The 27,446-nt window shown below is 58.3% G+C and overlaps 1 protein-coding gene across 7 annotated transcripts in view; it reads left to right on the forward strand.

The window, feature by feature from the left end:
- The window catches only part of MYT1 (myelin transcription factor 1), a 60,135-nt gene that overhangs the window by 24,596 nt on the left and 8,093 nt on the right, over positions 1-27,446 (forward strand). For 3 of the 7 annotated variants that reach the window (XM_055137959.1, XM_055137961.1, XM_055137960.1), the window contains 16 exons: positions 829-883; positions 1,589-1,619; positions 6,201-6,263; positions 6,741-6,988; positions 8,092-8,952; positions 10,186-10,320; positions 10,846-10,936; positions 12,001-12,114; positions 15,148-15,362; positions 16,541-16,728; positions 17,302-17,553; positions 20,216-20,370; positions 21,199-21,261; positions 21,376-21,444; positions 24,983-25,045; positions 25,358-25,441. In XM_055137959.1, the coding sequence (XP_054993934.1) occupies positions 829-883; positions 1,589-1,619; positions 6,201-6,263; positions 6,741-6,988; positions 8,092-8,952; positions 10,186-10,320; positions 10,846-10,936; positions 12,001-12,114; positions 15,148-15,362; positions 16,541-16,728; positions 17,302-17,553; positions 20,216-20,370; positions 21,199-21,261; positions 21,376-21,444; positions 24,983-25,045; positions 25,358-25,441 (2,687 nt within the window). The remainder of the gene's footprint in view (positions 1-828; positions 884-1,588; positions 1,620-6,200; positions 6,264-6,740; positions 6,989-8,091; positions 8,953-10,185; positions 10,321-10,845; positions 10,937-12,000; positions 12,115-15,147; positions 15,363-16,540; positions 16,729-17,301; positions 17,554-20,215; positions 20,371-21,198; positions 21,262-21,375; positions 21,445-24,982; positions 25,046-25,357; positions 25,442-27,446) is intronic. The other 4 variants (XM_004620288.2, XM_055137964.1, XM_055137963.1 and 1 more) reach the window with 4 other exon arrangements.

Consider the following 27,446-nt stretch of genomic DNA (forward strand, 5'->3'; position numbering starts at 1 on the left):
GTCCCTGTGGGAATCTCACCTAGGAAGGTGGTCTGCTTATGACTCCTAACCAGCTCCACCCTGCCTAAGCCTGGTTTCCACCCACATCTGCATCTGCCTCCGTAGCCAGGCCGTCCAGCACTGGCCACTTGGCCTGTGGCTGGTCCAGCTGAAATCTGTGGTGAGTCCCAGAGATGAGCAGGGCTAGCTCAGAGATGAGCAGAACCCATCTGCAAGGTTCATGCTCATGTGGAAACAGTGGTCCTCCCAACAGAAGGGCTGACTGAAGATCCCATTTATTCTTTCTCTCAGCTTGAGGTGGTCCTTAGAGCCCACCAGCCCGTCTCACTGGTGCCCCTGTGTTCAGGCCACGTCTCCCGGCTCTCTCTGAACAACATCCCTATAGAAAGAGCAGCTGCCGCCACAGGCATTGTCAATGCTGGCCCAAGACTCCTGTGCAGGCTGCCTAGCCTGGCAGGGTCCCTGGCACCTGTGGAAATGGGCTCCAGGACACGTGGTGAGAGGCAGGGTCGGCCCTCCCTTGTCCCATAGCAGCTGCTGGCCAGGTGAGCAGTGCGCAGCGGTATCCAGGGCTGCAGGAAGCCAGATGGGCACACTAGCATCCAGGAGAGACTGTGGTGGGTTTCCAGTGCCTCCCTCCGCAGGCCTTTCTTCTCAAACCTGGGGCAGCATCAGGAGAGGGGCATGCTGGGCCAGGGTCTCTCACCAGCACCCCTTACTGTTGCTCCTGGCCAGAGTCAAGCCCAGGACGGCAGAGACAGCCAGGAGCTACACCCGAGGGCTGTCGGGGCTCTGTTTCCATCAACCTGTCCTTGTGTTTGCTTACAGATGAGCTTAGACAATGATGATAAAAGAGCTCGAACCCGATCCAAGGCCCTCCGAGGTGAGTGTCCCCAATCCTTCTGACTGGGTCCTGCCTGGACTTTCCAAAACTCTGCTCTGGCTGGGTTCTGACTCTCAAGCTGCAAATGCTGCATTTTCCACAGGACCCAGGCAGTGCCTAGGCCTGAGACGTACCTTCCCTGACCGGGCACTTGGGGTCGGATGGCTCCAGATGTATGAGAGCCTTCGGGGGCTTCAGCCCAGAACTTCCCACCTGCAGTGGGGCAGGGGGCCAGACTCAAGTCAGGACACTGCTCTGGTGGGAAGCAAAGACAGCTGGCCCCTGGGATGCCCGCCTGGTGCTGCCAGGAACTGAGGTTGTGGGATGGTGGCAGGGATGGGGTGAAGTTCTGATGCTTGACAAGGACCAGGCCTGAGCTCACTCGGGGGGGCCGTGGACATGGAGGTCGCGGGCTCTTTGCCACATTTGGGCATGGAGTTGCTCCTGTGTCACTCTGCTCAGGGGCAGCTCTGTGACTCTCTCCTCCTGTCCAGCTTCATCTGCAGAGCCCAACTGTAGTCAGGGGATGGGATACTGTCCTGGCCCCGAGGACCTTCCGGGTAGGATTCATTCGGCCTAACCTTCTGATCTGAACACCAGCGCGGGGGACAGCTCCCCACTTAGACCTGGAGGTCAGGAAAGCGGTCAGGGTTGTGACTTTCTATTTCTGACCCATCCCTGTCTCCCTGTTTCTCTCTCATGCAGCACCCCCAGAGTCTGCAGGTGCTGACCTCAGGTAAGGAAGGGTCTGACAGTATTGAGCACTGCACACATTTGTGAGCCTGACCCTGTGGGCACCTGGGACTGTCTGGTTTTCCTTAGAGCCCTGTTCTGCCCAGTGTGGGCTTTCTGCTGCCCATATACCCTTCTCTCTGCCCTCTCCTGGATGTCCAGGCCACAGAGACTGTGCCAGTTCTCATGACGTCTGCATGGGCAGCCTGGCGCCACCCACCAGCGAGAGGCCAGGTTCTATCCTCTGTGCCCCCAGGGGCCCATAGACTTGAGACTCCACCATGACCTGTAACATCAGAGCTCCTATAGACTCCAGGCCTGTCTCACAGGGGAGTGTTCTGAGTAGGGGAGTGGCCCCTAGCACTGGTCTCTGGTCAGAGCAGAAGACCTGGTCCCCTTCTAAAGGTCCGAGGGTGTGTCCTCAGGCTGAGACCTTTAGGTTTTTGATTTTTATCTGTCTGGTGGGGATTTGGGTTGCACCTTTGTGCTCAGGGGTCACTCCTGGCAGTACACGAGGGACCAATGTGGTGTGAGGGATCAGAGGGGGTCTGTCGTGTGCAAGCCTAAACTGTCTTAACTCCTGATGATGGGCCTTTGCAGGAGGGAGGGGCCAGGGGGAGGCCACCCCAGGGCCACACACAGCTCTTGGCTGTGGCGCGGAGCCTCCTGGTCACCCCAGTGCCTAGGCTGGCACAGAGCCATGGGCAATACCATGCCCCAGTGTTCCCCTGTTTTTCTAAGGAGGGCAGTGGTCATGCTTTCTGGCTCAAAGCCCAAGAACATACCAGGGTGCCGTGAGGGTCCCCGTGGTTCTGGGAGGCTCTACATATGTTCATGACTTTCGTAAAGTCCCCTCAGGCTGGGTTAGACTTGAGCTATAGCCAGAGAGCCCACCTGGAGCTTGTCCTGGGCACTGAGGCCTGGGCAGGGCTGCAATAGTCTTGAGGAGTGAAGGGGTTGAGAGGGGAGGCTGTGGCTCAGAGCCCGGTACCCGCAGCTCTTGGTGTCCTTCTCAGGCCCAGGTGCATAGCCTGGTGGTTCTGTCGACCCAGGTTGGAGAGGAAAGCCAGGTCAGAGGTCAGAGCTCAGAGACAGGGCATTGGCGCTGAAGCACAGGCTCTTGCTTGCTGCCCAGGTGGTTGTGGGGTGGATCCAGCTTTCCAGACATGTGCCCCTTCACTCCTCAAGACTATTGCAGCCCCTTCCCCTGGGCTCAGATCCCTCAGACCCTCTCCACTCTGGAGATGTTATGTGAGGCCCACAGGTGCTGGGACTCTGAGTGGAGAGGGGCTTCTGGAAAGGGGGATGTGAGATGAGACCACCATGTGATGGTCACCAGGACATCTTTGGTGATGAGGAGGGAGGAGCTTGGACAGAACTGAGAACTCTGGGGGCCAGAAAGATAAAACAGCGGGTGGGGCTCTTTCCTTGCATGCGGCTGACAATCCCCAGCACCCCATTTGGTCCCCAGGGCCTGCCAGGAGTGATTCCTGAGTGCAGAGCCGGAGGAAGTTATGAGCACCACCAGGTGTGGCCCCAGACAAAACAAAACCAAAGAGACCTGAGTCTTGGTAACTGCAGCTATGGAGGAAGTTGGAAAGGGAAGTGGAGAAGTGGGGTTTTCTCTGGTAGCTCTGAAGCAGCAGAAGCAAAAACAGCTCAGGATAGATTAGCTTGTTCTGAAATGTCCTGAGGCTCCAGCCATGGCAATGTGGGATTGTGTGGGTACCTGGGTCTAGTCTGCGGGCTCAGTGAGACCAGGCAAGCCCTGGGACGCCCGCACATCCCCGCAGGTGGAGCATGTAGTTGTGGCTTCTTCCATGGCTCAGAGCCCACCAGCGTCACCCCAGACTTTTCCTTAAATGCCCCAGAGAAACCATGGCCTATGACTTTCTTTGTGCCAGGGGCATTTCCAGGCCCTTCAGCTTTATTTGTCATTATTATTATTACTATTATTTTATTATTGGGCTGGAGCGATAGCACAGTGGCAGGGTTTGCCTGGCATGCGGCCAACCAGGGTTCGATTTCTCCACCCCTCTCGGACAGCCTGGCAAGCTACCAAGAGTATCTCGCCCACATGGCAGAGCCTGGCAAGCTACCCGTGGCATATCCGATATGCCAAAAATAGTAACAGCAAGTCTTACAATGGAGACGTTACTGGTGCCCGCTCAAGCAAATCGATGAGCAGCGGGATGACAATGACAGTGACAGTGATTATTTTATTGTTATTTTTTTGTGTGCATTTTGGGGCCACAAAATATATAGGGCTTTACTTCTGACTCTGCACTCAGGGATCACTACTGGCAGCTCTTGGAAGACCATGTGGGGTGCTGGCAGTCAAACTCTGGCTTGGTCCTTGCAAGGCCAGCACCCTACCCACTATGCTGTCTCTCTAGCCCCAGGACCTCAGCCTGAGTTTGAATTGGGCCTCAGCTTCTGCAGGTGGCCATGGTGGGTGTTCGCTTAGCAGAGCTGTCCATTTCTGGTCTGGGAGGGACTCCTGTCCTTCACCGGAACCCCAGATCCTTGGAACATGCCCTTCCTCACCTCATGGCTCCTTCTTGAGCCTACAGGACAGTTGACAGTGGGAGATAGTTTCTCTGCCTGCTCCTGGGGGCCGGAGGCAGCTGAGGTGTGAGCTGTGAGGTGGAGCTATCTCCTGGCTGTGGCTCTGAGAGATGCCACCGGCCCAGACACTGCCCACGAAGGTCACAGGTCACTGGGAGTCCACCTGCCTTCTCCCTGTCTCTGCATGCTGGGGAGGGGTCTGAGCACAGGACCCTCAGTCAGGGTGGCCTTGGGCATGCTTGCAGGGAACCTGGGCAGGCCTCAGGCCCCACACTGGAGGCCAGCAGCACCTCTCTCCTTCCCATGCATGCACTCACACATGCAGCCCCCTAGCCTGTCGCCCTCTGCAGCAAGGCCCTGATGGGGGGCAAGGGGGTGGGGAAGGTGTTTCCTAGAGCAGGTGACATGTTTGGGACAGTGCCAGTGCCCCCAGGCCTCCACAGCAGCTGGCACCTAATTGCCTGATTAACTCAGTGATTAACCCACTAATCGGGCCCTCAGCTTCAAATCCCTGACAACAAGGAGCTTCTGTGAAATGTCTCAAAGCTAGTTCTGGAAAGAGGAAGAGCAAATGTGAGGCCAAGGCTCTGGAAGACACCTGGAGTAGCCCCTCCCCAGAGAGGCTGCACAGCTCTCTGTCACTCTTTCCCTTCCTGTCCTTGGTGATGACAGTGGTGCCCAGCTCGGTGGCTGCTCCCCAGGGCCAGGGCACTGCCCACCCTGGCCAGTCTCCTAGGCGTCAGGAGTGTGGTCAGGCTTCTGCCTAACACATCGGAGCTGTTGGTGGTTCTCCCCTGGCTCTTCCCACTATGCTTCCTTCCCAAGGAGAGGCACCCAGGCCCCTGGTGCCGCCCACTGAGGATGGGGTGTGCAGCGTCTCGCACCACCCCCAGCACCACACGGGCCACTGCGCACTGCTGAGTGGCCCTGGAGACCTCAGCACCGTGCCTTCATGGCCCAGCACGGGCTGGGCCAGCACGGGCTGCAGTCCTGGTGGGGGAGTGTCACCCTTGGCCCCTCAGCACCACTTAGGAGTCGCCTAAGCACATCCCATTTCGGGTAGGGTCCCTGGGGCGCCCTCCCCACTTGGTAATCTCCCATGGATTCTCCTTTCATTGAAATGCGGATGGGGGATGTGGTGGTTCCTTGGTCCATGGGTATGGCCAGGGCCTGGCCTCACCTTGGGAGCACTGGAGGTGCCCATATGAGAAGCTTCCAGAACTAGACAACATGTTGTCGACATGAGCTCCCTCAGAACTAGAACTAGAACCATGTGGGGGCAGAAGTTCTGCATCCCCCTTGCTTACACCCTGCACTTCCCTGCCCGCTGCACTCCTGGGCCCTCTGCACCCTTCACCCTGCACCCCTGAGTCTCTGCACCCTTGCACTCCTTGCACCCCGCACCCCCATACCTGCACCCTGAGCCCCTGAACTTCCTTGTGCCCTGTACCCGCTGGCTTGGGTGATGGCTGAAGGGACCAGTGCCATCTCTGCTGGGCTGCTGGCTTCGGTGTCCCTCCCTGTGTGGGAGCTGCAGGCACACGCCCTGTGGCTCAGGGATGGGATCTTACCCACCTTGTTCCCGCCCACTGGCAGACCTGCATATTTGCAGAGTGGTCCAGGCCGGCAGGGCCCGCATAGGCATCTGTTCCCTGCAGTGGGCCTTCTGGTGCCTCAGAACCCCAGTGTTGGTGCTGAGCCCTTGGGGGAAGCCCTCCTGGGTCCCAGTTCTCACTCATGGAAACCTGGCAGTTGGCTGGCACTGAGGTTGGTGATCTGAGACAAGGACCCACCCAGCAGGGCTGCCACGGGAGCCTTGGTCTCACTTAGAGGGATCGTTAGACACACTCAGAACTGTATCAAGCCTTTCCGTGACTTAGATGGGGCTTTGCAAGTGGGGGCCACCATTCGGATATGCATCGTTTGGAGATGGTTTTCCGTGGCCCAGGGTGAGGTTGGGGATGGCCCAGAGGCTTCTCCTCTCTTTTCCTGAACCCCTGTTCCTGCTTTTCCCCAGCTGCCCCACCCCAGGATGCACAGGCTCAGGACACATCCGGGGCAAGTACTCCAGGCACCGAAGGTAAGGACCTTTCGGCCTCTCCGTGCTGCCTGGGAAAGTGCTGTGAGCTGTGGCACTTGCCTGCTGCCCTGGGCTCAGAGCCTGGGGCATAGGGCCACGGGGATTAGGTCCTTCCAGAGAAGTGAGAGTGATTTGAAGAATCATCAGGCACTTTAAACATCATTTTTGCTTTGTTTTATTTTTGGGTCACACTCAGTGGGGCTCAGGGTCTAGTCCTGGTGTGTTGCTCGGGGGCTGCTCCCAGTGGTCACTGGGGGACCATGCAGTGCTGGAGACTGAACCCAGGCCTCCTGCTTGCAGATCCCGCCCTTTGAGTCATCTCCCCGGCCCTACAGTAAAAGCTTAACACACTGTCCTCCCCGTCATGAGGTGGGGCTCTAACTGAGGTGCAAAGAGCGCTGCTGACTGCAGAGGGCTGGGGTGGGCAGGAGGCAGGGAGGTGCTGAGGGAGAGCCGGCCTGGTCTCCCGCTGCCCAGTCTGCAGAGCTGCCCTCTGGCCAAGAAGAGGAAGATGGACGGCGTGGAGGCCGAGCACCTGGTGTGCAAGCGGAAGTCGCTGCCCCTGAAGCTGGCGCTGGACGAGGGCTGCGGCCTGGAGAGCGAGGGCAGCGAGGATGCCGAAGTGAAGGATGCCTCTGTCTCGGATGAATCGGAAGGAACTCTGGAGGAGGACGAGGCCGAGATGTCGGGACAGGAGGACATTCATCGCTCCGAGCCAGCTGAAGGTGCTTTGTTGCTCACTCCCCCTGAATAAAGGCACTTAGTGTGGCCCTGAGAACCACAGCCCGAGAGTGGGAGGAGCCCCTCCGCGTGAGTGAAAGGGCCGCGGGGTGCCCTTCCTGAGAACAAGTGTGGTTTTGTCCCCATGTGCTGGGTTTTCCTGGAGAGGGGCCCGCACAGGCAGTGGGGCCCGTGTGTGTGTGTGTGTGTGTGTGTGTGTGTGTGTGTGTGTGTGTGTGTGTGAACGCAGTGGGAGCAGTGGTGGTTGTGTCTGTGGGCAGCAGAGAGATGGTGGACAGGTAGGGAGGGCTGCGTGGGCACCGGGGTCTAAGACAGAGCCCAGCCCACCTGACCCTGGGGTGGGCTGCTTGGACACAGGCTGAGGGAGCAGGTAATGCCAGCCAAGAAAGCTGGCAGTGAGCTGGGGCTCTCTCTGCTGCAGCTGCCCCCACCCCAACAGCTCTGCCTACTGAATGCCAGGCTGCCCCCACGTGCCTGGGAGGCTATGGTCTTTGGGCTGTGCTGAAACCTTAGGGTCCCGCTCTCCAGTCCCACCCAGTATCTCCCAAGCCCAAAGAATATGAGACAGATTTTTGTTCTATTTTGGCATCCAGGGAAGGTGCTCACATCTGCCTCCTGGTCATGCTATACCCAAACCCAGGCACAGCCCCACAACCTACAGGGGGCAAGGACTCATTTGCCTACTTTTACAAAGGAGTGGGTGCCCTGGGGAGGGTTCCTGGGCCCAAGGGTGGTGAGTGCCCACGCATCTTAGTCACAGCAGCTAAAAGACTCAAATTTGAGTCCTTTAAAAATACAAATTTGTTCTCTGCTTTTCTGTGGTGAAACACTTTTGAAAACATCGGCTGCACTCTCTAAGCTCTGATGGCCACCTGATGCAGGGTCACCTCAACTGGGTGCATGCACATACAAGGCAGGACTGGCCATGTGAAGGGTCAGAACAAGCCCAACTCCTGCACACAGAGCCCTAGAATCAGGTTGCAGGGAGCCCCGTTTCCAGGGCTCCTGCCCTTCATGTGCGTTGAGGCAGGGCAGGTGCCCTCTCTGTGCCTGGCTTCTCCCACATGGCATTTCTGGTTCTGTTCAGGAAGGAGCCCTGTCAGGTGTCACTTTGGATCCACCCCCATCAGCAGCCGTACAGGTACCTCTAAGGGCAGCTACAGCAGCTACCAGGAAATCATCGCCACTTCTCTCCTGAATCTGGGCCAAATTGCCGAGGAGGCCCTGGTTGGAGAGGACTCGGGCCAGGCGTCCAAGCAAGGCTCCGGCATTGTGCACCTGGTTCAGGAAGAGACTGAGGAAGGGGCCAGCAGCGATGAGGGTGAGAAGGAGGTCTTCATCCAGCCTGAGGATGCCGAGGAGGTCATTGAGATCACCAGCGAGCGCTCGCAGGACCTGTGTCCCCAGTCCCTGAAGGGGGTGGCCAGCAAGCAGAAGGTCACCCTGGGCCAGGAGGAGGAGGAGGAGGAGGAGGATGAGGAGGAGGATGAGGATGAGGAGGAGGAGGAGGAAGACGAGGAAGAAGACGAGGAGGAGGAAGAGGAGGAGGAGGAGGAGGAGGAGGACGATGAGGAGGCTGACCCTGATGTGATCTGCCAGGAAGACGCCCCCCAGGCCTCTACCCCGAAGGGCACTGAGCCCCGGCATGCTGCACTGCCCAGCCCCAAGCCTGAGTACTCTGTCATCGTGGAGGTGCACTCTGAGGATGGCAAGGATGAGGACACGCGTTCCCAGAAATCAGCCGTGACCGATGAGTCAGACATGTACGACATGATGACGCGTGGGAACCTGGGCCTCCTGGAGCAGGCCATTGCCCTGAAGGCAGAGCAGGTGCGCTCCGTCTGTGAGCCCGGCTGCCTGCCCACCGACCAGGGCCAGCTGAGCTCCAGTGACCCAGGGAAGGGGCTGCGGCCGCAGGACTCCACACGGAAGAACTACTGCAGCAAAGGTAGGTGGGGTTGGCCTTCCTGCGGGACCAGGCGGGAACCTGGAAGATGGGCTGCAGGGGATAGACTCATGGCTGTGGGCGCCCAGGGTGGTCTGAGAAAGGGCTGCAGGCCGGGGAGGGGAGTTTGGAAGGGCAGTGAGCAGGATCCAACCCTTCGCCTGGTAGGGGAGACCCTTTGGGCCTGGAGAGGCCACTTGGGGGGCTGAAGCCTGGGACCCCCATGCAGACAGGTGAGTGGGACACTCATCCCTAGACAGGCGCTGGAAGATGCTGAGGGGCACAGCTGCAGGGACACAGAGGGGGCATCATCTTGGCCTGGAGGACAGCTGTCAAGGGTACAGCTTTGAGCAATGCTGTGTGGGGTGTCACTCAGGTCTCGAGGGATGCAGACACAGGAAACTCAGGTGAAAAGGCCCAGGTGCCAGGATAGGCCAGAAATCGGTGAGCTCAGACTGGGTACGCAGACCAGGGCTGGCACAGCTGGAGCCCTGGAGAGTGTCAAGCGACAGGGCACAGGCCCCACCGATGAGCGAGAGCCCTGGCCCCAGGGAACTCTGGCCTGTGGGACAGGTAGCAAAAGACACAGGTGTCTGAGCTGGGCACGCAGGGCGGGGTTGGCCATCCTGCACTGAGGGCTGTGAGGCTGGCTTTCCGCTCCCGGGAGGCACAGCCCATGGCACCCAGCAAGGGGCATTGGCACCCCCCTCAGAATCCTCCGGGACCCATGTTTTTTTTTTTTTCCCTTTGTACCCTGACCGCAGGACTAGGGGTCCTGCTCTTGGGAGCTCCCAGGGTGGGGGGGCGCAGAATGTGGCTCTGTGACTTCGGTTTGTTAAGGGAGTCTCTGTTCCAGAAGGAGCCCCACAATTTGTGTTTAGTAGTTGTGAGGCGTGGGCTGGCTCACGCACCTGCTTTGACCTGACTGTCCGGTGTAAGACCGTCCAGGCAGCGGCTTAGTCACAGGCCCTCGCTTCTCTGGAAAGACGCAGTGCAGGAAGCCCCTTTGCCAGTGGGAGGGGGGAGAGAAGCCCGTGGCTGTCTGGGTCTCCCACAGGAAATGCTGTGAGCCCTGCACTCTGGGGAGAGCTAAGGGAGCTCAGGACTTCCAGGAGTTGGTCCATGCCAGTCCCCCCGTGACCTGCTGCCCAGCTCTCAGTGGCCAAACTGCCAGAATGAGGGGCCACCCCCTGCCCCCACCCTGCACCCCCCCAACTTCATGTCTCCTCTGTTTAGATCCCTCCAGAGCTGAGAAGCGTGAGATCAAGTGCCCGACCCCAGGCTGTGACGGCACGGGCCACGTGACAGGGCTGTACCCACACCATCGCAGTCTGTCTGGCTGCCCCCACAAAGACAGGATTCCCCCCGAGAGTGAGTGCTCAGGGCCCAGACACGGTGTGGGGAGGTGTCTGCAGGGCTGACTGCCCCGAGCACTGCCCAGATGCCCAGTCTGAGCCCCCTGAGGCTGCTCACTACCCACCTTGCACAGCTGACCCAGCACCTCTGGGAGAGTGAAGACGGGAGGGGAAGGCGAGTGGGTCGAGGGTCCTGTTCCCTGGGGCCCAGGCTAAGGCAGCTGCTGTGAACGTCCCGTTCTGAGGATTTACTCAAACAAGCAGCTTGTCGGGTGGGCCCTGGCTGCTGGGGATGCTCCCAGCTGCCCTCCGACTCTCTAACAGGCCCACCCCACTGGGAGGTGCCTCAGCCCCCTCCTCTGATGCTTCCCTGCCATCATCCTCTGGTTGGTGCCCCAGGCTGCCGCTCGGGCACGCCCACGGGTGCTCCCTCTCTGAGGTATCCCCAGTCCTGTCCTCTGGTGAGTCCCCTGCCCATCTGCCAGGCCCCCCAGGGGTAGCCCAGCTCCTGAGCTTGCTCACTGCCTCTTCTCTCTTATAGTCTTGGCCATGCATGAGAACGTGCTGAAGTGCCCCACGCCCGGCTGCACGGGCCAGGGTCACGTGAACAGCAACCGCAACACGCACCGCAGGTACTGGGCTGGGCGGGCGTCCTGGGCCCTGTGGGAGAACGAGGGCGCTACGTTCCCCTGTGTGGGACGGGCTGGGCCTGCCCTGTCCGCCAGGCGCCGTCCCTCAGGCTGCTGAGAGACCAGGGCAGGCCTTTCTCACCGGGGCAGAGTGCTGAGGGGTGCTGCTGGCCGGGCAGAGGGACACTCTGGCCCCTGCTGGCACTGCTCAGAGCCAGGGAGCCCTCACTGTGCTGGCCCTCTGCATGCCAGGGTGGCTCCCGGGAGCTAAGGGGCCCAGACTCACTCGAGTGGGTGGGTATGCGCCCCAGGTAAGCAGTAGTGTCCGAGGCCTCTCCAGGGGGAGAGACGGCTCCCACGAGGTGCTGACCAGCCGCCCTCCAGGCAGTCGTCTGAGGAGACAGCTCTCCCAGTTGCTCAGGCCAAGGGCTTTCTTGGGGGAGTTCCTGTATTCCTAGTGTCACGCCGGTGGTCTTGTCCTCAGGCTCAATGCCAAGCTGTGGGCCACAGGGCCCTGGGCTTCCCCAGGGTGACTGATGAAATGTGACCTAAGGACAGGGTCAGAGCCCAACGTAGGGATAAAAGAGAAGAGGAGGAGGGGAGAGGAGGAAGCAGAAAGGGAGGGGATGTAAGGGAGAGAAGAGGGGAGAACGGAGAGCAGGATATAGGGAGGGGATGGTAAATGACAGGAAAGAGGAGGAGGGGTGGTGGAGGAGGAGAAAGGGAGAGGAGGTAGGGAGGAGGGGGAGGAGAGGGAGAAGGTGAGAGGAGGCGGGTAGAGGATGGAAAGGGATGGAAGGGGGGGATGGGAGGGGCAATCATTTCCCCAGACCCTCTTGAAGTTGCCTCTGCCCAGCTCTCTGAAGGCCTTTTTCTGTTTGTCTTTGCGTGTCATGGCCCAGAATTCCCCAGGGCAGAAACCCAGGGAGCAGTTCGGAGGGGTGTGGGCACTAGTGGAGAGAAACTGCCTTGGTGACTCGAGCTCTCCCAGGGCTCCTGCTGCCTTCGTGCCTGTCCCCTGCTCGGTCTTCAGGGGGGGCTCAGCTGTCTCCTGGTCCTCTCTCTAGTTTGTCTGGGTGTCCCATTGCTGCTGCTGAAAAATTAGCCAAATCTCATGAGAAGCAACAGCCGCAGGCGGGGGACCCTTCTAAGAGCAGCTCCAATTCAGACCGGATCCTCAGGTGAGTGGAACGAACGAAGAATGAAGAGCGGCCCCTAAGGCCTGAGTAGGCTGTCAGAGTCCTGCGTCAGCCCCCACCTGTGTGGTGGAGTTCATACTACAGTGTCTGTACCCCGTGTGTACCTGTGTGTGCGTGTGCTCCTGTGTGTGCCTGTGTGCCTGTGTGTGCTTGTGTGTGTGCCTGTGGGTGTGCCTGTGTTTTTCTGTGTGAGTGTGCCCGTGTTTGCCTCTGTGTGTGTGCCTGTGTGTGCCTGTGAGTGTGCCTGTGTATGCCTGTGAGTGTGTCTGTGTTTGCCTGTGTGTGTCTGTGTGTGTCTGTGAGTGTGCCTGTGCGTGCCTGTGAGTGTGCCCGTGTTTGCCTGTGTGTGTGCCTGTGAGTGCGCCTCTGTGTGTGCCCATGTATGCCTATGTGTGTGCCTGTGTGTGCCTGTGAGTGTACCTGTGTTTGCCTATGTGTGTGTCTGTGTGTGTGCCTATTTGTGCCTGTGAGTGCCTGTGAGTGTGCCTGTGTGTGCCTGTGTGTATTTGTGTGTGTGACTGTTTGTATGCTTGTGAGTGCTCCTATGTGTGTCTGTGTGTGCCTGTGAATGCTCCTGTGTATGCACGTGTTCCTCTGGGTGAGCCTGTGTTGCTGCTGTATGTGTCTTTCTGTGCACCTCTGTGTTTGTGTGTGTCCATGTGTGTACCTCTGTGCACGTGTGGTTGTCTGCTCCCATGTATGCACTTGTGTGTGTCTGTGTGTGCATGTGCTCCTGTATTTGTGAGTCTATGTGCGTCTGTGTGTGTACCTGTACATATGTGCACCTGTATGCACTCCTGTGTGGTCCAGTGTATGTGTGTGCTTGTGTTTGCTCCCATGTGTACATGCCAGGGCTGGAGCAATAGCACAGCGGGTAGGGAGTTTGCCTTGCACGCAGCTGACCTGGGTTCGGTTCCCAGCATCCCATATGGTTCCCTGAACACTGCCAGGGGTTATTTCTGAGTGCAAAGCCAGGAGTGACCCCTGTGGATCACCAGGTGTGACCCAAAAAAAGCAAAAAAAAAAAAACCCAAACCATGTGTACGTGCCTCTGTATGTGTGCATGCCTCTGTGTATTCCTGTGTGCATGCCTCTGTTCATGTGTGCCTGTGTGTACAGCTGTGTGTGCATGTGTGTCTGTGTGTGCTCCTTCTTATGTGCAGACATCTCATGTCTGAGGCGTTTGCTGGGCCTCAGCTATGGAGCCAGTGCTGGCACGGCCACCCTGACCCGCTCCCCCAGTGGATCCATGTCCTCCATGAAGCTTCTCAAGGTGTACGTGGAGATGCTGGTTCCATTCTGAAACAACACACTGCCCCGCCTAAGGAAGAGTAGGAACACTCACCCTCATGGTGCTGCCTGACCCGCCCAACCGGGAACAAGGCCATGGGGGGGAGACTGGGTACAGTCTCTCCATTCCAACATAGTGGTGGTGGGGGGGCTGTATGTATGGAAACATGTGTCAGGGCATGAGTGTTTGCACGTGTGAAGAAATGGCTTCAGCAGACACTTGGGTCTCTCAAAAACTGTTCAGAGCCTACCTTCTCTGAACACTGTCCCACTCCTATGAGAGCCTGTGAACAGATACCACAGTGAGGCCTAGGGGCTCAGAATCAGGGCTAAGGTCAAATTCTGTGGGGAGCTGCACCAGTCTTGTCCAGGATGAGACACACCACCCTAATTACCCAGGCACATGGAGTCCCCTGACATTCTGGGTCGCCTGCCATGAGTTTGGGAACTCCATGCCCTCTCTCACTCTAAGAAACTAGAGTTCCTACAGGCTTCTCCTGACCCTGGTGGGTGTGTCTTTCCTGTTGCAGTCTTGCTCTGGGTTTCCAGCTGTTTTCATCCAGAGGAGCTTGGCCACTGAGGGTCCCAGGCCAGGGGTCTCTGGGTGGGGCAGGGATTCCCCACACCCTCTCCCACGGGTCAGCTTCATCCAGTTGACATCATCAAACCAGCTGGCTCTCACAAGCATCCAAGCTGTTTCTGACTTACTATTCCTTTCAACTTCCTGTCACTCACTGACATGATCTGTCGCTGCCTTGAACTCTGTCACTGAGGACCCATCAAACACCAGGCAGTGAGACGATACCATCTTAGAACTCTGCAGAGGCGGTACCACTGGCTCCTGCATCTTGGTTTCTCACAGAACCGTGCCCAGGGATGTTGGCCCAGGGGTGTGGGCCTGGTGGCTCCGTGCTCAGGCCCAGTGTTGCTTGGGGACCACCAGCATGTCACCCAGCAGTGCTAGGGGCCCATGTGCAGGGAATCAAAGTCAGGGCTGCCCCTGGCTAGGCGTGTGCTCCACCTTCCCAGAATGAAATCGTGACCTAGTTGTGAGACAGGGCTGAAGAGAGTGGCGGCCTGGCCTCTCAGTCTCCTCCTTCTCTCACCTCCGGGCTGCCTCTTCTGGCTTTCTTTCTGGCTTCTATGCTCTCTGGACTGTTGCTGTCTTCACACTATCCTCCGTGCATTTAAAGACTCAATTTTTCCAGAATCTTCGGTAACACTTACAGGGCTGTCCCTGCTGTTCCCAGAAGCTCCTGTAGGGTCATCACAGCAGACAATCACAGCAGACACAGCAGAGGGCTCAGCCTCCCTGGGGAAAAGCTGACCTGAAGCACCTGCGTGCCTCTGGCTGCCCCTACTCCCTTCCCCATGTGGTACTCTGTTTCTTGTCCTCCAATCAGCCTGGGAGCCCTTTCATGCCTTCCCGGGGTTGCTCTTGTGGAATTGTCCCAATTAGAGTCGAGCTGCTTGAAAGAGCACTGGCATGCCTGCTCTGCCTACTGCTGTCTGCAAGTGAACAAGCACTATTTCTTCATAAATCTCCTTCTCACAGGCTCTAAAGAGTCTCAATTTTGGGGTGTGCGGTGGAGGTGCTTTTCTGAGTCTTTGTTCACTTGGCCTCTGAGGGTCTTGGTCCATGTTGTGCAGTGAAACACTGGGGATAGTGGCATGAGACCCCTAAGTCCTGTATTCATGATTCTGCATCTTCATCCTACACCCTAGACCCATGTGCTTCGTGAAGCAGCTTGAGGTCCCTCCGTATGGAAGCTACCGGCCGAGTGTGGCCCCTACCACACCCAGAGCCAACCTGGCCAAGGAGCTGGAGAAATTCTCCAAGGTGGCCTTTGACTACGCAAGCTTCGATGCTCAGGTGTTTGGCAAACGCATGCTTGCCCCAAAGATTCAAACCAGCGAAACCTCACCTAAAGCCTTTAAATGTAAGTTGGGGGAAGCCATTCTCGGGAGGTGCAGGACTTGAGGGGCCACGGGAGAGGCACTTCTTTTGAGGGACATGTAGGAGGTCTCTACCTGGGGGAGCCCGTGGATGGGCCACCCAGCTGTCCCAGTGTCTCTGCGGTGGCTTCTCAGCTGGTCTCCCCGTCACTGTGTGCTCACTGGCAGCTGATGTTGTCCTATTGTCTCATGAAGGAGTGCGTGTCCACTCCTGGCTGTGCACTCAGGAATTACTCCTGGCAGTGCTGGGGGACCATGTGGGATGCTGGGAATCGAACCCGGGTTGGCGGTGTGCAAGGCAAATGCCCTCCCCGCTGTGCTATTGCTCCAGCCCCCATGCCATGCGTTTCTGAGTATTAACAAAAAGGCTCAACACTGCCTGTCCTTTTGAATTTGTGAGTTGGGAGCCATTAGCCCTGGAGTTTCACAAGGACTTGCTTGCACACCCCAGCCATGACTGACCCCTCAGGCATCCCTCAGGAACCTCCCTGCACACTCAGCTGGGATGACCCCCAAGCCCCCAAACCCCGTCCCATGCATGCCAGTCCTGTGGACTCCACTTACTTCTGCGTGTGAATGGGGAACACTGCCCTGGGCCAGCAGCCAGCTTAGCTGAGGGTCTCTCCTGCCTCAGGGTGGGTTCACTTTCATGCTCATACACCAGAGCGCTTCAAGGGGCTTCCCATAATCTGGGATTTTGGGATTTTGGTTGGCTCAGAAACTCTTGCAGCACACCCACTGGAAAACAAACATACCGTACCCCCATCTGTCATGCTGGTCCAAGTTGCACTGCTGCTTTATGAGTGTGGGAACACCAGCTCCACCTTCCAAAATGTTGTGGTCAAATGTTTCCACTTGAGTGGTATTCCAAATGCTCAGTGAGCACTCCTGCTGGCACAGTTCTGAATGGAGTACTAGGGCTGCTGAATGTTGTTGGATGGGTTCATTTCTCCTGACCTTTGGGACAGTTAGGAACGGGATTTCTGGCTCTGCATCCCAGCCCTGGGCACGTGGTCATGGGAGCCCGGGGCTGGACTCCTTTTCCACGGGGTGTGCACTGTGTGCTCCCAGCCAGCCCCACCCCTGCAGCCCCTGGTGTGCTTGTGCTTGTGTCGCCTCCTCTCTGGTTACACAGCTGCCTGGTGTTGTTCCCTCTTTGCAGCCAACCCTTTCCCGAAGGGTTCTCCCTCTGGGCACAGCCCCTGCACTTCACCCTCTTGTACAGGCTTCGACTACGCCCAGGACGCCGAGGCCGCACACATGGCCGCCACCGCCATCCTGAACCTCTCCACTCGCTGCTGGGAGATGCCTGAGAACCTCAGCACCAAGCCACAGGATCTGCCTGGCAAGGTGGGTGTTTCTCCACAAGGGCCCGCTACCCTTTTACCTGAGGCTCGTGGTGGAATTCAAGGTCAGGCCACACGCTTCCTGCATAGAATGCCCTCAGGGGCACCAGTGGTTGTCCACAGTTGTTCCCATTGTTTCTCTCATTGGGCCATTCCCTGGAGGAGGAGAGATGTAGGAAAAGTCCGTCAGAGAGCTCTATGTGCTGTATTCCCCGGTCAAAGGTCATGCCCACACTTGTCCCTCTCATGTCCCTGGTTTGAGGCTTGTGCAAACACCTACTCCTGTTTCCCTGGGCAGATGTGGGCGCACATCTGCTCTGTGCTGTCTGCGTCAGGCCGTGTCTCTGCTCTGTCCGCCTTGCCAGGCCTTCTCAGCTGCCTGGTGGGGCCTCAGGCGGAGGCAGCTTCTCCAGGCCAGGTCCAGGAGTGGCCAGCGAGACCCTGGCAAAGGGTGGTCCACTCCTGCGCCTCTGCCTGGCTCCCTCTGCCCCTCTGGCCACACTCTGGTGCAGACACAGGTGCAGGAGGCCCCTGGGTGAGGGAGCAGAATCCCTCAGCCTGCCTGTTGCCGTTGCAGTCTGTGGACATCGAGGTGGACGAGAACGGAACCCTGGACCTGAGCATGCACAAGCACCGCCGGCGGGATGGCACCGTCCCTGGCAGCGGCAGCGGTAGCAGCAGCCCCGGCGTGAAATCCCCCGACGCCTGCCAGCGGCCCAGCAGCTCCATGACCTCGCCCCAGTCCAGCCAGGCCTCGCGCCAGGACGAGTGGGACCGGCCGCTGGACTACACCAAGCCCAGTCGCCCCCGAGAAGAGGAACCTGAGGAGGTGGGTGCCGGGAGGAGGGAGAGGCTGTGCAGGCTGTTGGCCCGCTGGAGGGCGACGTGCTCGAAGCTGCCTCCCCACTGGGCTCATGGGCCCCTGGCCCTTCTCTGCCTTGGGCCGCTGGGTCACAGGCCCGCTCCGGAGGAGGGAGGGCTCCCCCAGCTCCCCTGGGGCGGTGCCTTCGCACCTGCCAACTGCTCAGGGCTCTTTGCAATGGGCACAGAGACGGCCTCTTCCGGCGTCCGTGGGTACCACTTGGGGGCAGCAGTACTCTCCCGCTTTTGGGAGCCCCTACCAGCCCATCAGGCAGAGGTACCCTGAACTCTGGAAGCCAGTGGTTTCCCAGGTGACCCAGCAGGACCTTGTGGGCTGGTCAGAAGCAGCAGCAGAGTATTTTGCCGGGGTGTGTCTAGGTCCCGCGGGATACCCTTGATGGCTGGCCTGCTCCCTGGAGTGTGGGCTCTCCTCCCAGACTATGCTCCTGAGTCACGGAGCCCCCTCAGAGGACACTGGGGACCAGCAGCCACTGCACAGAGTGGGATAAGCCCCCCTGCTGCTTTTCCTCCCCTGCAAGGTCAGGGAGGCAGTGGCAGTCATGTGGGTGGACTTGGGGCCAGACCCACAGAAGGGCAGTGTGGGATGGGCAGGCTGTCCAGGGCTTCCCTTGAGCCTGATGCCTCCATAGAGGCTTCCAGGCAGCTGGGCTATCCCCCACCCCCGTTTGCTCCTGCCCACTCTAGACGCGCTAAGAGCCCAGCTAGCTGTGGGCTAGTGGCATGATGGGGAGGTAAACCGGTTGGGGCTCTGCCTGTTTCTCCGTGGCTGGCAGACCTGATATACAGGTCTCATGGATGGGGGCACACAGCAGTTTCCATCTCCCTTGATTGGTCATTGTATGGGGTCACTACCAGTGTCCATCTCTCCTGAGATGGTGGGGCTCGTGTGTGTGTGTGGTTAGGGGAGTGTCCATCTCCCGTGAGGCAGACATGCTCTGGACCAACGAGCCCCTTCCACTCCCCCACACCTCAGCCCCTTCCCTGCCCCTCTCTCTGTCCCCAGAGTCTGCTCCCCAGGAGCCTGATCAGGGGCACCTTTACTCAGGGCACCTTTCCCTCCAGGATGGGCACTGTCACCTGTTACCTCGGGGTGATTGAGGCCACTAAGCTCCCTGCCCACTGAGATCCAGACTCCACTCCTAAGTCAACAGTCACTAACCCTCAGCTGACCCAAAATACTCCTGCAGCCCCACCGCCTGGGCATCGATGTCGAGACTCTGGGCTCAGTGCAGGGGCCCTGATGAGGGGACATGCTGGGCTATCCCCAGAAATACTTCTTGATGCAGGCCTGACCCTGGGCCCTCTTCCTGGCCCTGTTCCTGACTCCCTCCTGTCTGTGCGAAAACTCCTGGCCTTTCTGGGGAAGACTCCACCTCTCCCATAGGCCCACCTAGCAGGGCTACCCCTTGCTTGCAGAGCAGCCCAGGCCTCTTTGTCCACAGCACCAAATATGTGTCCCTGTGCTGCGGGGTGCCGCATCACTGAGGGGCTTGGTCCAATGCCCAGGCCAATGAGTCTTGTTCACTGAGCAGCTGGGCACAGGGCCACTGGTCACTTTAGCAGTGACAGAGCTGTAGTCACTGGGTTTTTCTCCTGCTGGCTACTTACTGACAGACCCTCACTGGTCCCCCGTGTGTTCTATGGGTGCTGCTATTATACTAACTGTAAAAGTTGGGGGGCCCCAGACCCGGGTGTTGGAGGTGTTAGTGCATTACCCAACCTCTCCCTGGCTCTGGGCGCTGTCCTGTAGACACCACAAGTGGTGGGTTCCCATGGGTGCCAGGGATGGGAGTGGGTGGAGGCCAGCAGCCTGGGAGGCACCAAGAAGCAGGGGCTTCAGACACACAGGGCACCCCCAGGCCTCTCCAGTCCAGATTGTTGGCTCGTGCAAGGGCCCTGATGAGGGGGCATGTGGGCCCTCATCACTGTATCACTGTCATCCCATTGCTCACCGATTTGCTCGAGTGGGCACCAGTAACATCTCCATTTGTCTCTGTCGCGTTCAGGGTCAGGGGAATTAGTCCCATTATTGTTACTGTTTTTGGCATCTCGAATACGCCATGGGTAGCTTGCCAGTTTCTGCCCTGTGAGTTTCTGGATCGCTCTTTTCTGGGAGCTTTGTTTTATAGTCTCTGGATCTTGGCCATTGATGAGATTACATGGCGCTGGGGGCATTTTATGGGTGTGACTGCCAAGCTACTGGAAAACTGAGGATCTGGGTGGAGGAGGCCCAGTCCCGATCCAAGCAGGCTTGGAGATCTCAGCCACAGGTCCTACATACCTGGGTTCCTCTGTTGGTTCCTTCATGCGTGAGGCTTGAGCGAGTGGAGAGTGGCCTTGAGCATGGCCGTGGTTGGGTTCTGGAGGTTTTCGGCTGCTGGGGTTCTGCTTGGGGCAGGGAGGGAAACTCAACCCATCCCCTCCGAGGGGCCGCGGTGAAGACAGCCTGGCGCGGGAGCAGGAGATTCTGCGGGCCCTCGTCAGAAATAGGAATACTCCAGAAAATTGTGCCTCTGTGACCATGGCTGTGAAGGGTCCCACTCTTAGCGCCGGGTCAGGCGCCCGGCCCCAACTGCTGGCTGAAACTTCTCCCTGCTGGTCTTTTTCAGTCAGAGCCAGCAGCCCATTCTTTTGCTTCTTCTGAAGCAGATGACCAGGAAGTGTTGGAGGAGAACCTGGAGGAGCGGAAGTACCCTGGGGAAGTCACCCTGACCAATTTTAAGCTGAAGTTTCTCTCCAAGGACATAAAGAAGGAACTGCTCACGTAAGTGCCCACTCTGGCAGCTTAGGGACTGTGGTCAGTTGGGAAGAAAAGCCTGGGCCACTTGTGAGCTCTGCGGCATGCAGTTTAGGCCTCCCAGATTCGCTCACTGACTGGCTATGGCCTGGCTTGGTGGCCTTGCTAGACACATCTGGGACCTTCCTGAGGACCCTCCTGGGGCAGGCAGAGGGAGGGAGACTTACGGTCACCTCTGCCTTGTGTGCCTTTCAAAGTGGCTCAGAAGGAGAAAGTGACCTGCCTGGCAGCTGCAGAGCAGGCAGGTTGACCGAGAGTCCCTCGAGGCTCTTCCTGAGTGACCACAACAGGCTGAGGGCATGTTGCTATAGGACTCGGTGCTCTTGGCCCTGTAGCCCCACATCCTCACAGGCCTAGCTAGACTGTAAGTGTCCAGCTTCAGAGGCCATAGCCCTGCTGGCCCATTGATGCCCTTTCAGGAAGACTCCAACAGGGCTGCTGGTGCTCGGAACTCTGTCCTGGATCTCCTATGTTCCCCTCTGTGAACCTGACAAGGTTCTTCCCCGTGGCAGCCTCAGGCTTGGCCAGGTCGGGGCACCGTCATGCGATGCTCTGAGGCCTCCTCATGGCCTCCTCATGGCCCTTCTGACTGTGGTTCAGTGTCTATCTCCTTCTTGATCAGCTGCGTGGGAGAAACAGGAGTCAGAGCAAGGACTGCTCCGAGCACGAGGGGGATGTGTGCTCTGGCTCACGCTGAGTCAGGGGCAGGTGCCAGTGCTGGCCTGCACAGCTCGGCCCGGGGCAGACCTGGTGTGCGCCTTGCTCTCTGTTCTCACGCTCTTTTTCCTTTGCCAGCTGTCCCACCCCCGGCTGTGACGGCAGTGGCCACATCACCGGGAACTATGCCTCCCACCGCAGGTTCGTCTCCGGCTGGGGGCCAGCCTGGCCTGGGTGCTGCGTGGTGGGGCTTCCTCCTGTCCTCCTCTGCTCCCCCTCTTTGGCTTACCTCATCTCCCATCTCTTCTCTTTCAGCCTCTCTGGTTGCCCTCTTGCTGACAAGAGCCTCAGAAACCTCATGGCTGCCCATTCTGCTGACCTCAAGTATGTCTGCCTCCTGGTCTCGCGCTCCTGGAGGCTGCCTTGCTCTGCTCTCTCCTTCCATGAGGCTCCAGCCAAAGTCAGTCTTGCCCAGGCGCCGGCCCGAGGCTGGCCCCACCCAGCAGCACAGGGTGGAGGGGCCGACTGTTTGGCTGGGGCCACACTGCTGCTGTGTGTGTCTCCCTGCTCTGAATGTGCCGCACGCCGACCCCCTTGCTCCACGCTGCTCTCAGCCCTGCCCACCTCTCTGTGCAGAAACAAGAGCCACCAGACTCCCAGGGGTCTGGCTCCCAGTTCTCTTCAGTCTCCCGATGGCCTTCTGTGCCTGCCCTCCTCGTGCCTAGAGCCTGGGAGGGACCAGAGTAGCCCTGGCCTGGGAGTCTAGTGGGTGCAGCAGGCTGTGGTGTGTGGCTTGCTAAGTGAGTGGAACGTGAGGCGGAAGGAAGGCACTGTGCCTTCCTCCCCCTGCTCCCCCACAGCTGCTTCTGTCTTGGCTGTGCCTTCTAGACAGACCTTTCTTTGCTGATCCTTCCCCTTGGTTGAGTCTCCTCTTTCTGCTTCTGCTCCTCCCACCCCAAGCACATAGACACCAGTCAGCCTCCTTGATGGTCCTGCTCAGACAGATGCTGGCTTCAGTCTCCCCGGGCAGTGAGCACTTGGGCTGGCCCCGGGACTGTCACTACTGGCCTCATTGCCTGCGGCATTGCATGTGATGGCCCCTGAGCTGTGTGGTGCTGGCCCAGGGATCTTGGGCTGTGCTGTGGCTACGTAAGGTTCTCTTGCTGGCCCTCCACATCGGTCCTGCCTTTGTGTCTGATTCAGGGGAACCCTGAATCCAGGCCAGGCTGCTGGAGCTCATTTCATTTTGGGCCAGATAGGAGCAGGGTGCTTGGGAGCCTGTTTGCTGAGTGGCTGTTGCTGCTTAATACATTGAACTGAGCCAACTGGGAACCAGGATGAACCAGACCTCGCAGATGCTCTATCCTGCCAGGCTGGTCTGTCTCAGCACTCAGGACAGGAGCTTTATGGCTCATTTTGACCCCTGAGGCTCTGTTCCCATCACCACACTGGCAGGCAGCAGGGTTTACCAAAAGACCCTTTTTCTGGAGGCTCACAGCTTTAAAATGACTGCTTTCTGAGGCTCAGCTCAGCATGGTACTGCCACATGTCCCAGAAACCCAGCTGAAACTCAGCCTTGCAGGTTGGGTCTCCCTTGCTGGGCCTTTCCTCCCTACCTGCCTTCTCTTACCTTCTTTCTTCAATTTCCTTTTCCGCTTCTACTTTCTTTTCTAACTACAAACAGTTCCATGCTTTCCTAGATGTGGCCACGTGGTTCAGGGGCGCTTTGTTCCTGCGGACACACTGGCTGCTGGGGGACCCCCGGAGACTGACCAGGTCCTGACACACAGCATCAGGAGCCAGCATCCTCCAAGCCGAGGAGCCTCTGATGCTTCGCTCAAACCTGTTTAGAGATAGTGGCTACAGAAAGTGTCCCTGTGTGAGACAGGTCATTCATCCATCCTCCTCCCCAACAAGCTGGACTGCCCCTGTGTGGCCGTCCTTCCTCTCAGAGTGAGGGGTGGGCTCCCCCTGCTTCTGGAGTGCCACTTTCTCTCTCCCTGCCCCTGCTCTGGTCCAGGGCATCTGGTTTCGGCTGCTCTGGACAGGCTGGTGTCACATGGGGGTGAAGCTGACCCACCCCCCAGGGACAGACCCCTGCTGCGCCTGGCACACAGGCCAGCTCTGGAGCTCCCAGCGGCCCCTGGGCACAGCGATGGTGTCAATGCTGTTTGTGTGTTAGAACCCAAGGGGAAGGCTCTTCCCACCAAGCTGGACTGCCAGGCGACCGTGGGGGCAGTTGGGCTGCAGACACACATGAGCTGCGCAGGATGAGCCGCTCCCCACGGGGGATAGAGACGGGCCACAGAGGCACGGTCTGGTGGCACCGCCAAGCTGGAGTGGACTCTCCTCTTCCCAGGCAGTTCAGCCAGTAGGTGTGCGGTGCCTGGGCTGTCCCTCTTAGATGGAACCCTTGAGTGGGCTTCAACCCCGCTGTCTGCAGCACTACACCTCATCAAGGACTCCAGAGACGCCCCTGATCTGGGGGCAGAGAACACCCTGCTGATTGCTCTCAGCCCGTCAGCTCCACAGGTGTCCCTGGCTCTGTCTGATCCCTGAAGCTGAGGGGAGCAGGGCCTGAGGCATGACACCTGCAGAGACACAGACGTGATGGAGAGTATGCACTTGGCAGGGCCCCCCAGCTGAGCAAGGGGCACCGGGGGTTTGGTTTCAGCACAGAGCGTCAAGTGGGGCATCCTGATGTGTCCACAGGGTGCAGTGCCCACAGAGCCACCCCGAGGGGCTACCCTGAGCAGCTTTAACCCTGGGTACAAGGCGTCAGGAGAGATGCAGGGCTGTTTGGAAGGTGAGGCTTCTGCGAGTGTGTGTGTGGGGGCAGGCGCTACATAAAGCAAAGCCTTCCTTTCCCCAGAATGTGCAAGCAGGGATCCTAACTGCACTTGTATTGGATTCATCCCAAAACACACACGAGGTGACAGGTCACCTTTGCTCACAGACCCGAGAGGCTTCCTGGAGGAGGAAGGAATGGCCAGGAAGGGACAGGAGGAGGCCTGTGCCAGCTCTGAGTTTCTCTAACGGGAACAGGCAGCAGGCCTGGTACTGGGGATTCCTGTGTACCTGCGTCCTCAGTGTTCTGAATACCAGGCATCACGTGTGCTGGAGAAGCCAACACGGAGGAAGCCCTGACCTCAGGGCAAGGGCTTAAGAAGTGTGCCCGTCTGCTGGCTCAGGGCAAAGGCTTGTGTCCCCTTCCCCCTGGGGCTGTCCTCCGACCTCTGTCCCGAGCAGCTGCCCCAGCTCCCCCATGAAGATGGACCCGGAGCAGAGGGGAAACGCTCCGCGGGGGAGGGGCCTTCCGGGCCAGCAGGCTGTGGGCTCACCACAGATGCAGGTTCCCTGCTTGCCTTCTCTGGCACAAGCAGGAACTCCCTGGGCTAGTCTCAGGTTCTGGCGGGGGTCAGTGCTGTGCGCAGAGGTCCCCAGTCCCACCCAGATCTCCAGTGTGGGTAGTGTGCGGATGGCCGGCCACTTCTCTTATTCTCTCATTTTCTGCTCACTTGTTCACGACACTGGCTGGCCTCGAGGAGAAGCAACTTTCTTCGTCCTTCTACTTCAGATTAGAGAAACCAGTTTCATGGCTTAGGTTGTCTGTCTGAGTGCTTGTGTTTGAGCCTGTGTGTGTTCTAGACTATTAGCCTGGCTCCCTCAGGAGGTGACCCTTGGTCACTGCAGTGGAGGCAGGTGGTCCTGCCCTTCAGGTCACCCTTACGGAGAAGTGGACAAGTTCTAATGCAGGGCCTGGGTGGGCTTTCCACTGTGGTCCCACTCAGGCAGGAGGGCTACGGCCCTCCCTCTAGGGCCTCAGGGCTGGCGGTGGTGGTGGTGGTGGTGGTGGTGGGCAAGGGACACACAGGGCCAGATACTGTGCAGGCTGTGGTCCCAGCTCTGCTGTCCTCCACAGGTGCCCCACGCCTGGCTGTGATGGCTCTGGCCACATAACAGGAAACTACGCTTCACACCGCAGGTGAGCCCGCCGTTCCTTGTCAGGTGCAAGGCAAGAGGCATAAAACAAGAGGGCCATACAGCCCACTTCAGCTCCTTGGGATGAGGTGCTGAGGTCCCAGCTGAGATGGCAATGCCTTCTACAGCCAGAGCTTGAGGCTCACAGTGGCACTTTTTGTCTGAGTTCCACTGCTGGGCAGAGCTTGCTGGCTGAAGCTTCCTTGTGTCTGGGCTGCTGCTCACAGAACTTGCAGGCGGTGGGTGGAGGGTTGTAGGGGGGCAGCTGGAGCGGTTATTCAGAACAACAGCAGTGTCTTTCCTCTTTCAAAATCAGCCTGTCAGGATGCCCTCGTGCCAAGAAAAGTGGAGCCAAGGTGACACCTACAAGAGATGACAAGGAAGATCCTGAACTGATGAAGTAAGTTGGTCCTAGTTTCTTTCTCGTTTTGTGGAACTGTAACTTCCCGATGTTGCCATCAACTGATTTGTTTAATTATCTATCTCTTTCTCACGGAGGGTGAAAAATGGATGATTTCCTGGCAGTGCTCAGGGGGCTATGTGGTGCTGGGAATCAAATCTAGGTTTTCTGCATACAAAGCACATGCTCAGTCCATTGGGGTCTCTCTCCAGGCCCTGATAACACCCTTCTATTTTTGGTGGATCTCCTGAGCGGTGTTTAGGAGACCTGAGAGCCTCCTCCTGGAGACTTTGTGTGTTTTGTTGCACTAAGGATCCCTCCTGGCGGTGCACAGGGGACCAAATGGGATGCTGGGGACTGGACCCAGGCTGCCCTCATTGCAAGGCAATCACACTACATGCTGTGCTGTGTCTCTGACCCCCCTCCAAACAGGGCAGAGAATCAACACTGGGACCTGAGGGTGCTACTTGGGCCCTAGGGTTCTGGGGGCACCAGGGCCTTCAGAGCAGTCCCCCAAGTACTGCACAACTGTGTTCTGGCAGGGAAGTTCCATGAGGTGAAAGCCAGGAGAGGTGGGTGGCTCCAGAGAGGAGTCTCTGAATATCAGGCATTTTTGTTCTCACACGCTCTGCAGGCAGCTGGTGCTAGTGAGGGAGAGAGCACAAGCATGGTCCCAGTGACTAAAATCCTCGAAAGCCTCCAGTGCTTGCCTCCCGGGGGTGTGACTTCTGTGTGAACTCCGATTCTGTGTTTCCTACCTGTGGGGGCTGTGCCACTGCGAGCACCTCTGTCCAGGAGGGACCCCGCCCCCTGCCCTCCTCCCCCCTTACCTTGCTGGTAGAGGCATAGGCACAAACAAGGCAACCCACTGTTCGGTTTTCTCAGGTCTTTCCAAGTTGGCACTGGGCAGAGCAGGCAGCGGCCCACAGCAGATGAGGGGCAGAAGGGAGTTAATCTGACTGCTGGTGACCCAGGGCCTCAGGTCTGCCCTGGCTGGTTTACTGTAGGCCAAGAGCATTGAGGCACTTAGCCCTGGAGATGGGAACAACCTGACTGAGGCTGGCGTCTCCTCTTTGCAATGCCTCCAGCTGCATGAGCACACTCACTCAGTCATGCAGGAGGGGGCTTTTTGGCTAGCAACACACCTGTCACACCTTCAGTACTGCCCACACTTTTGTATCTTGTTTGTTTTTTAAGGTTATCTTGTTTGTTTTTTAAATCTTTTACCATAAAGCTGTAATGAACATAAAGCTGTAATGTAAAGAAATGCCAAGTACTTGGTTCTTGGTACTGTGAGTGCCTCTGCTGTGTGCCAGAGTGGATAAAGGTGCGGGCATTTGCATGTGACCAGCGTTGCTCGTGGGAGTACCAGGGTGAATGTGCTGCCCACTATTTCTAAAGTAAGATCTCCGCAACAAGTGGGATTGTGGTTTTTAGCCCAAGTTAAGTGTCTTCAGGCTAGGTGAAGTCCCTAAAGGCATCATGGCAAGTAGGGGTTGCCCCCACAGAGCCCCAGCTATGCGGAGAGTTGACTAGGATTTCCCTACACTGCAGGGGCAGAACCCAGCAGGCCCTGCTCTGGGACTGAATGTGTCAGCTTGTGCTGGCTTTGGAAGGGCTGGCAGAAGAATTTCCTTTTATGGCACCGTGTGTCTGTACGATTTGAGGTGATGTCGCATCAGCACTTTGTGGTATATCCTCCGGCTATACCAAGCCACTGGTCATGAATGTCTGTGGAGCTCTGGGGCAAGACCCAAATGCCCATCACTGCCCAAGGCCCTGGCTGTCCCCATGGTGGTGGCATTGGACACATGGTGTCCCTCTGACCTAATGGTCCCAGCCACAGGTCCCTCCCACAGTGTCCCCCATGGGATTCTGGGGAACACAGGGAGCCCTTCATATTCCTGACAGGACTCATCTGGCTGACCTGCAGGTCAGGCCTGAGAGTGGAGCAAAGAGGCTTGCTGTAGCCTCTTGGGACCAGGGAAACTCCAGCAGCCCTCTC

Source organism: Sorex araneus, chromosome 5 (assembly GCF_027595985.1).
Source record: "Sorex araneus isolate mSorAra2 chromosome 5, mSorAra2.pri, whole genome shotgun sequence".
NCBI classification, from domain to species: Eukaryota; Metazoa; Chordata; class Mammalia; order Eulipotyphla; family Soricidae; genus Sorex; species Sorex araneus.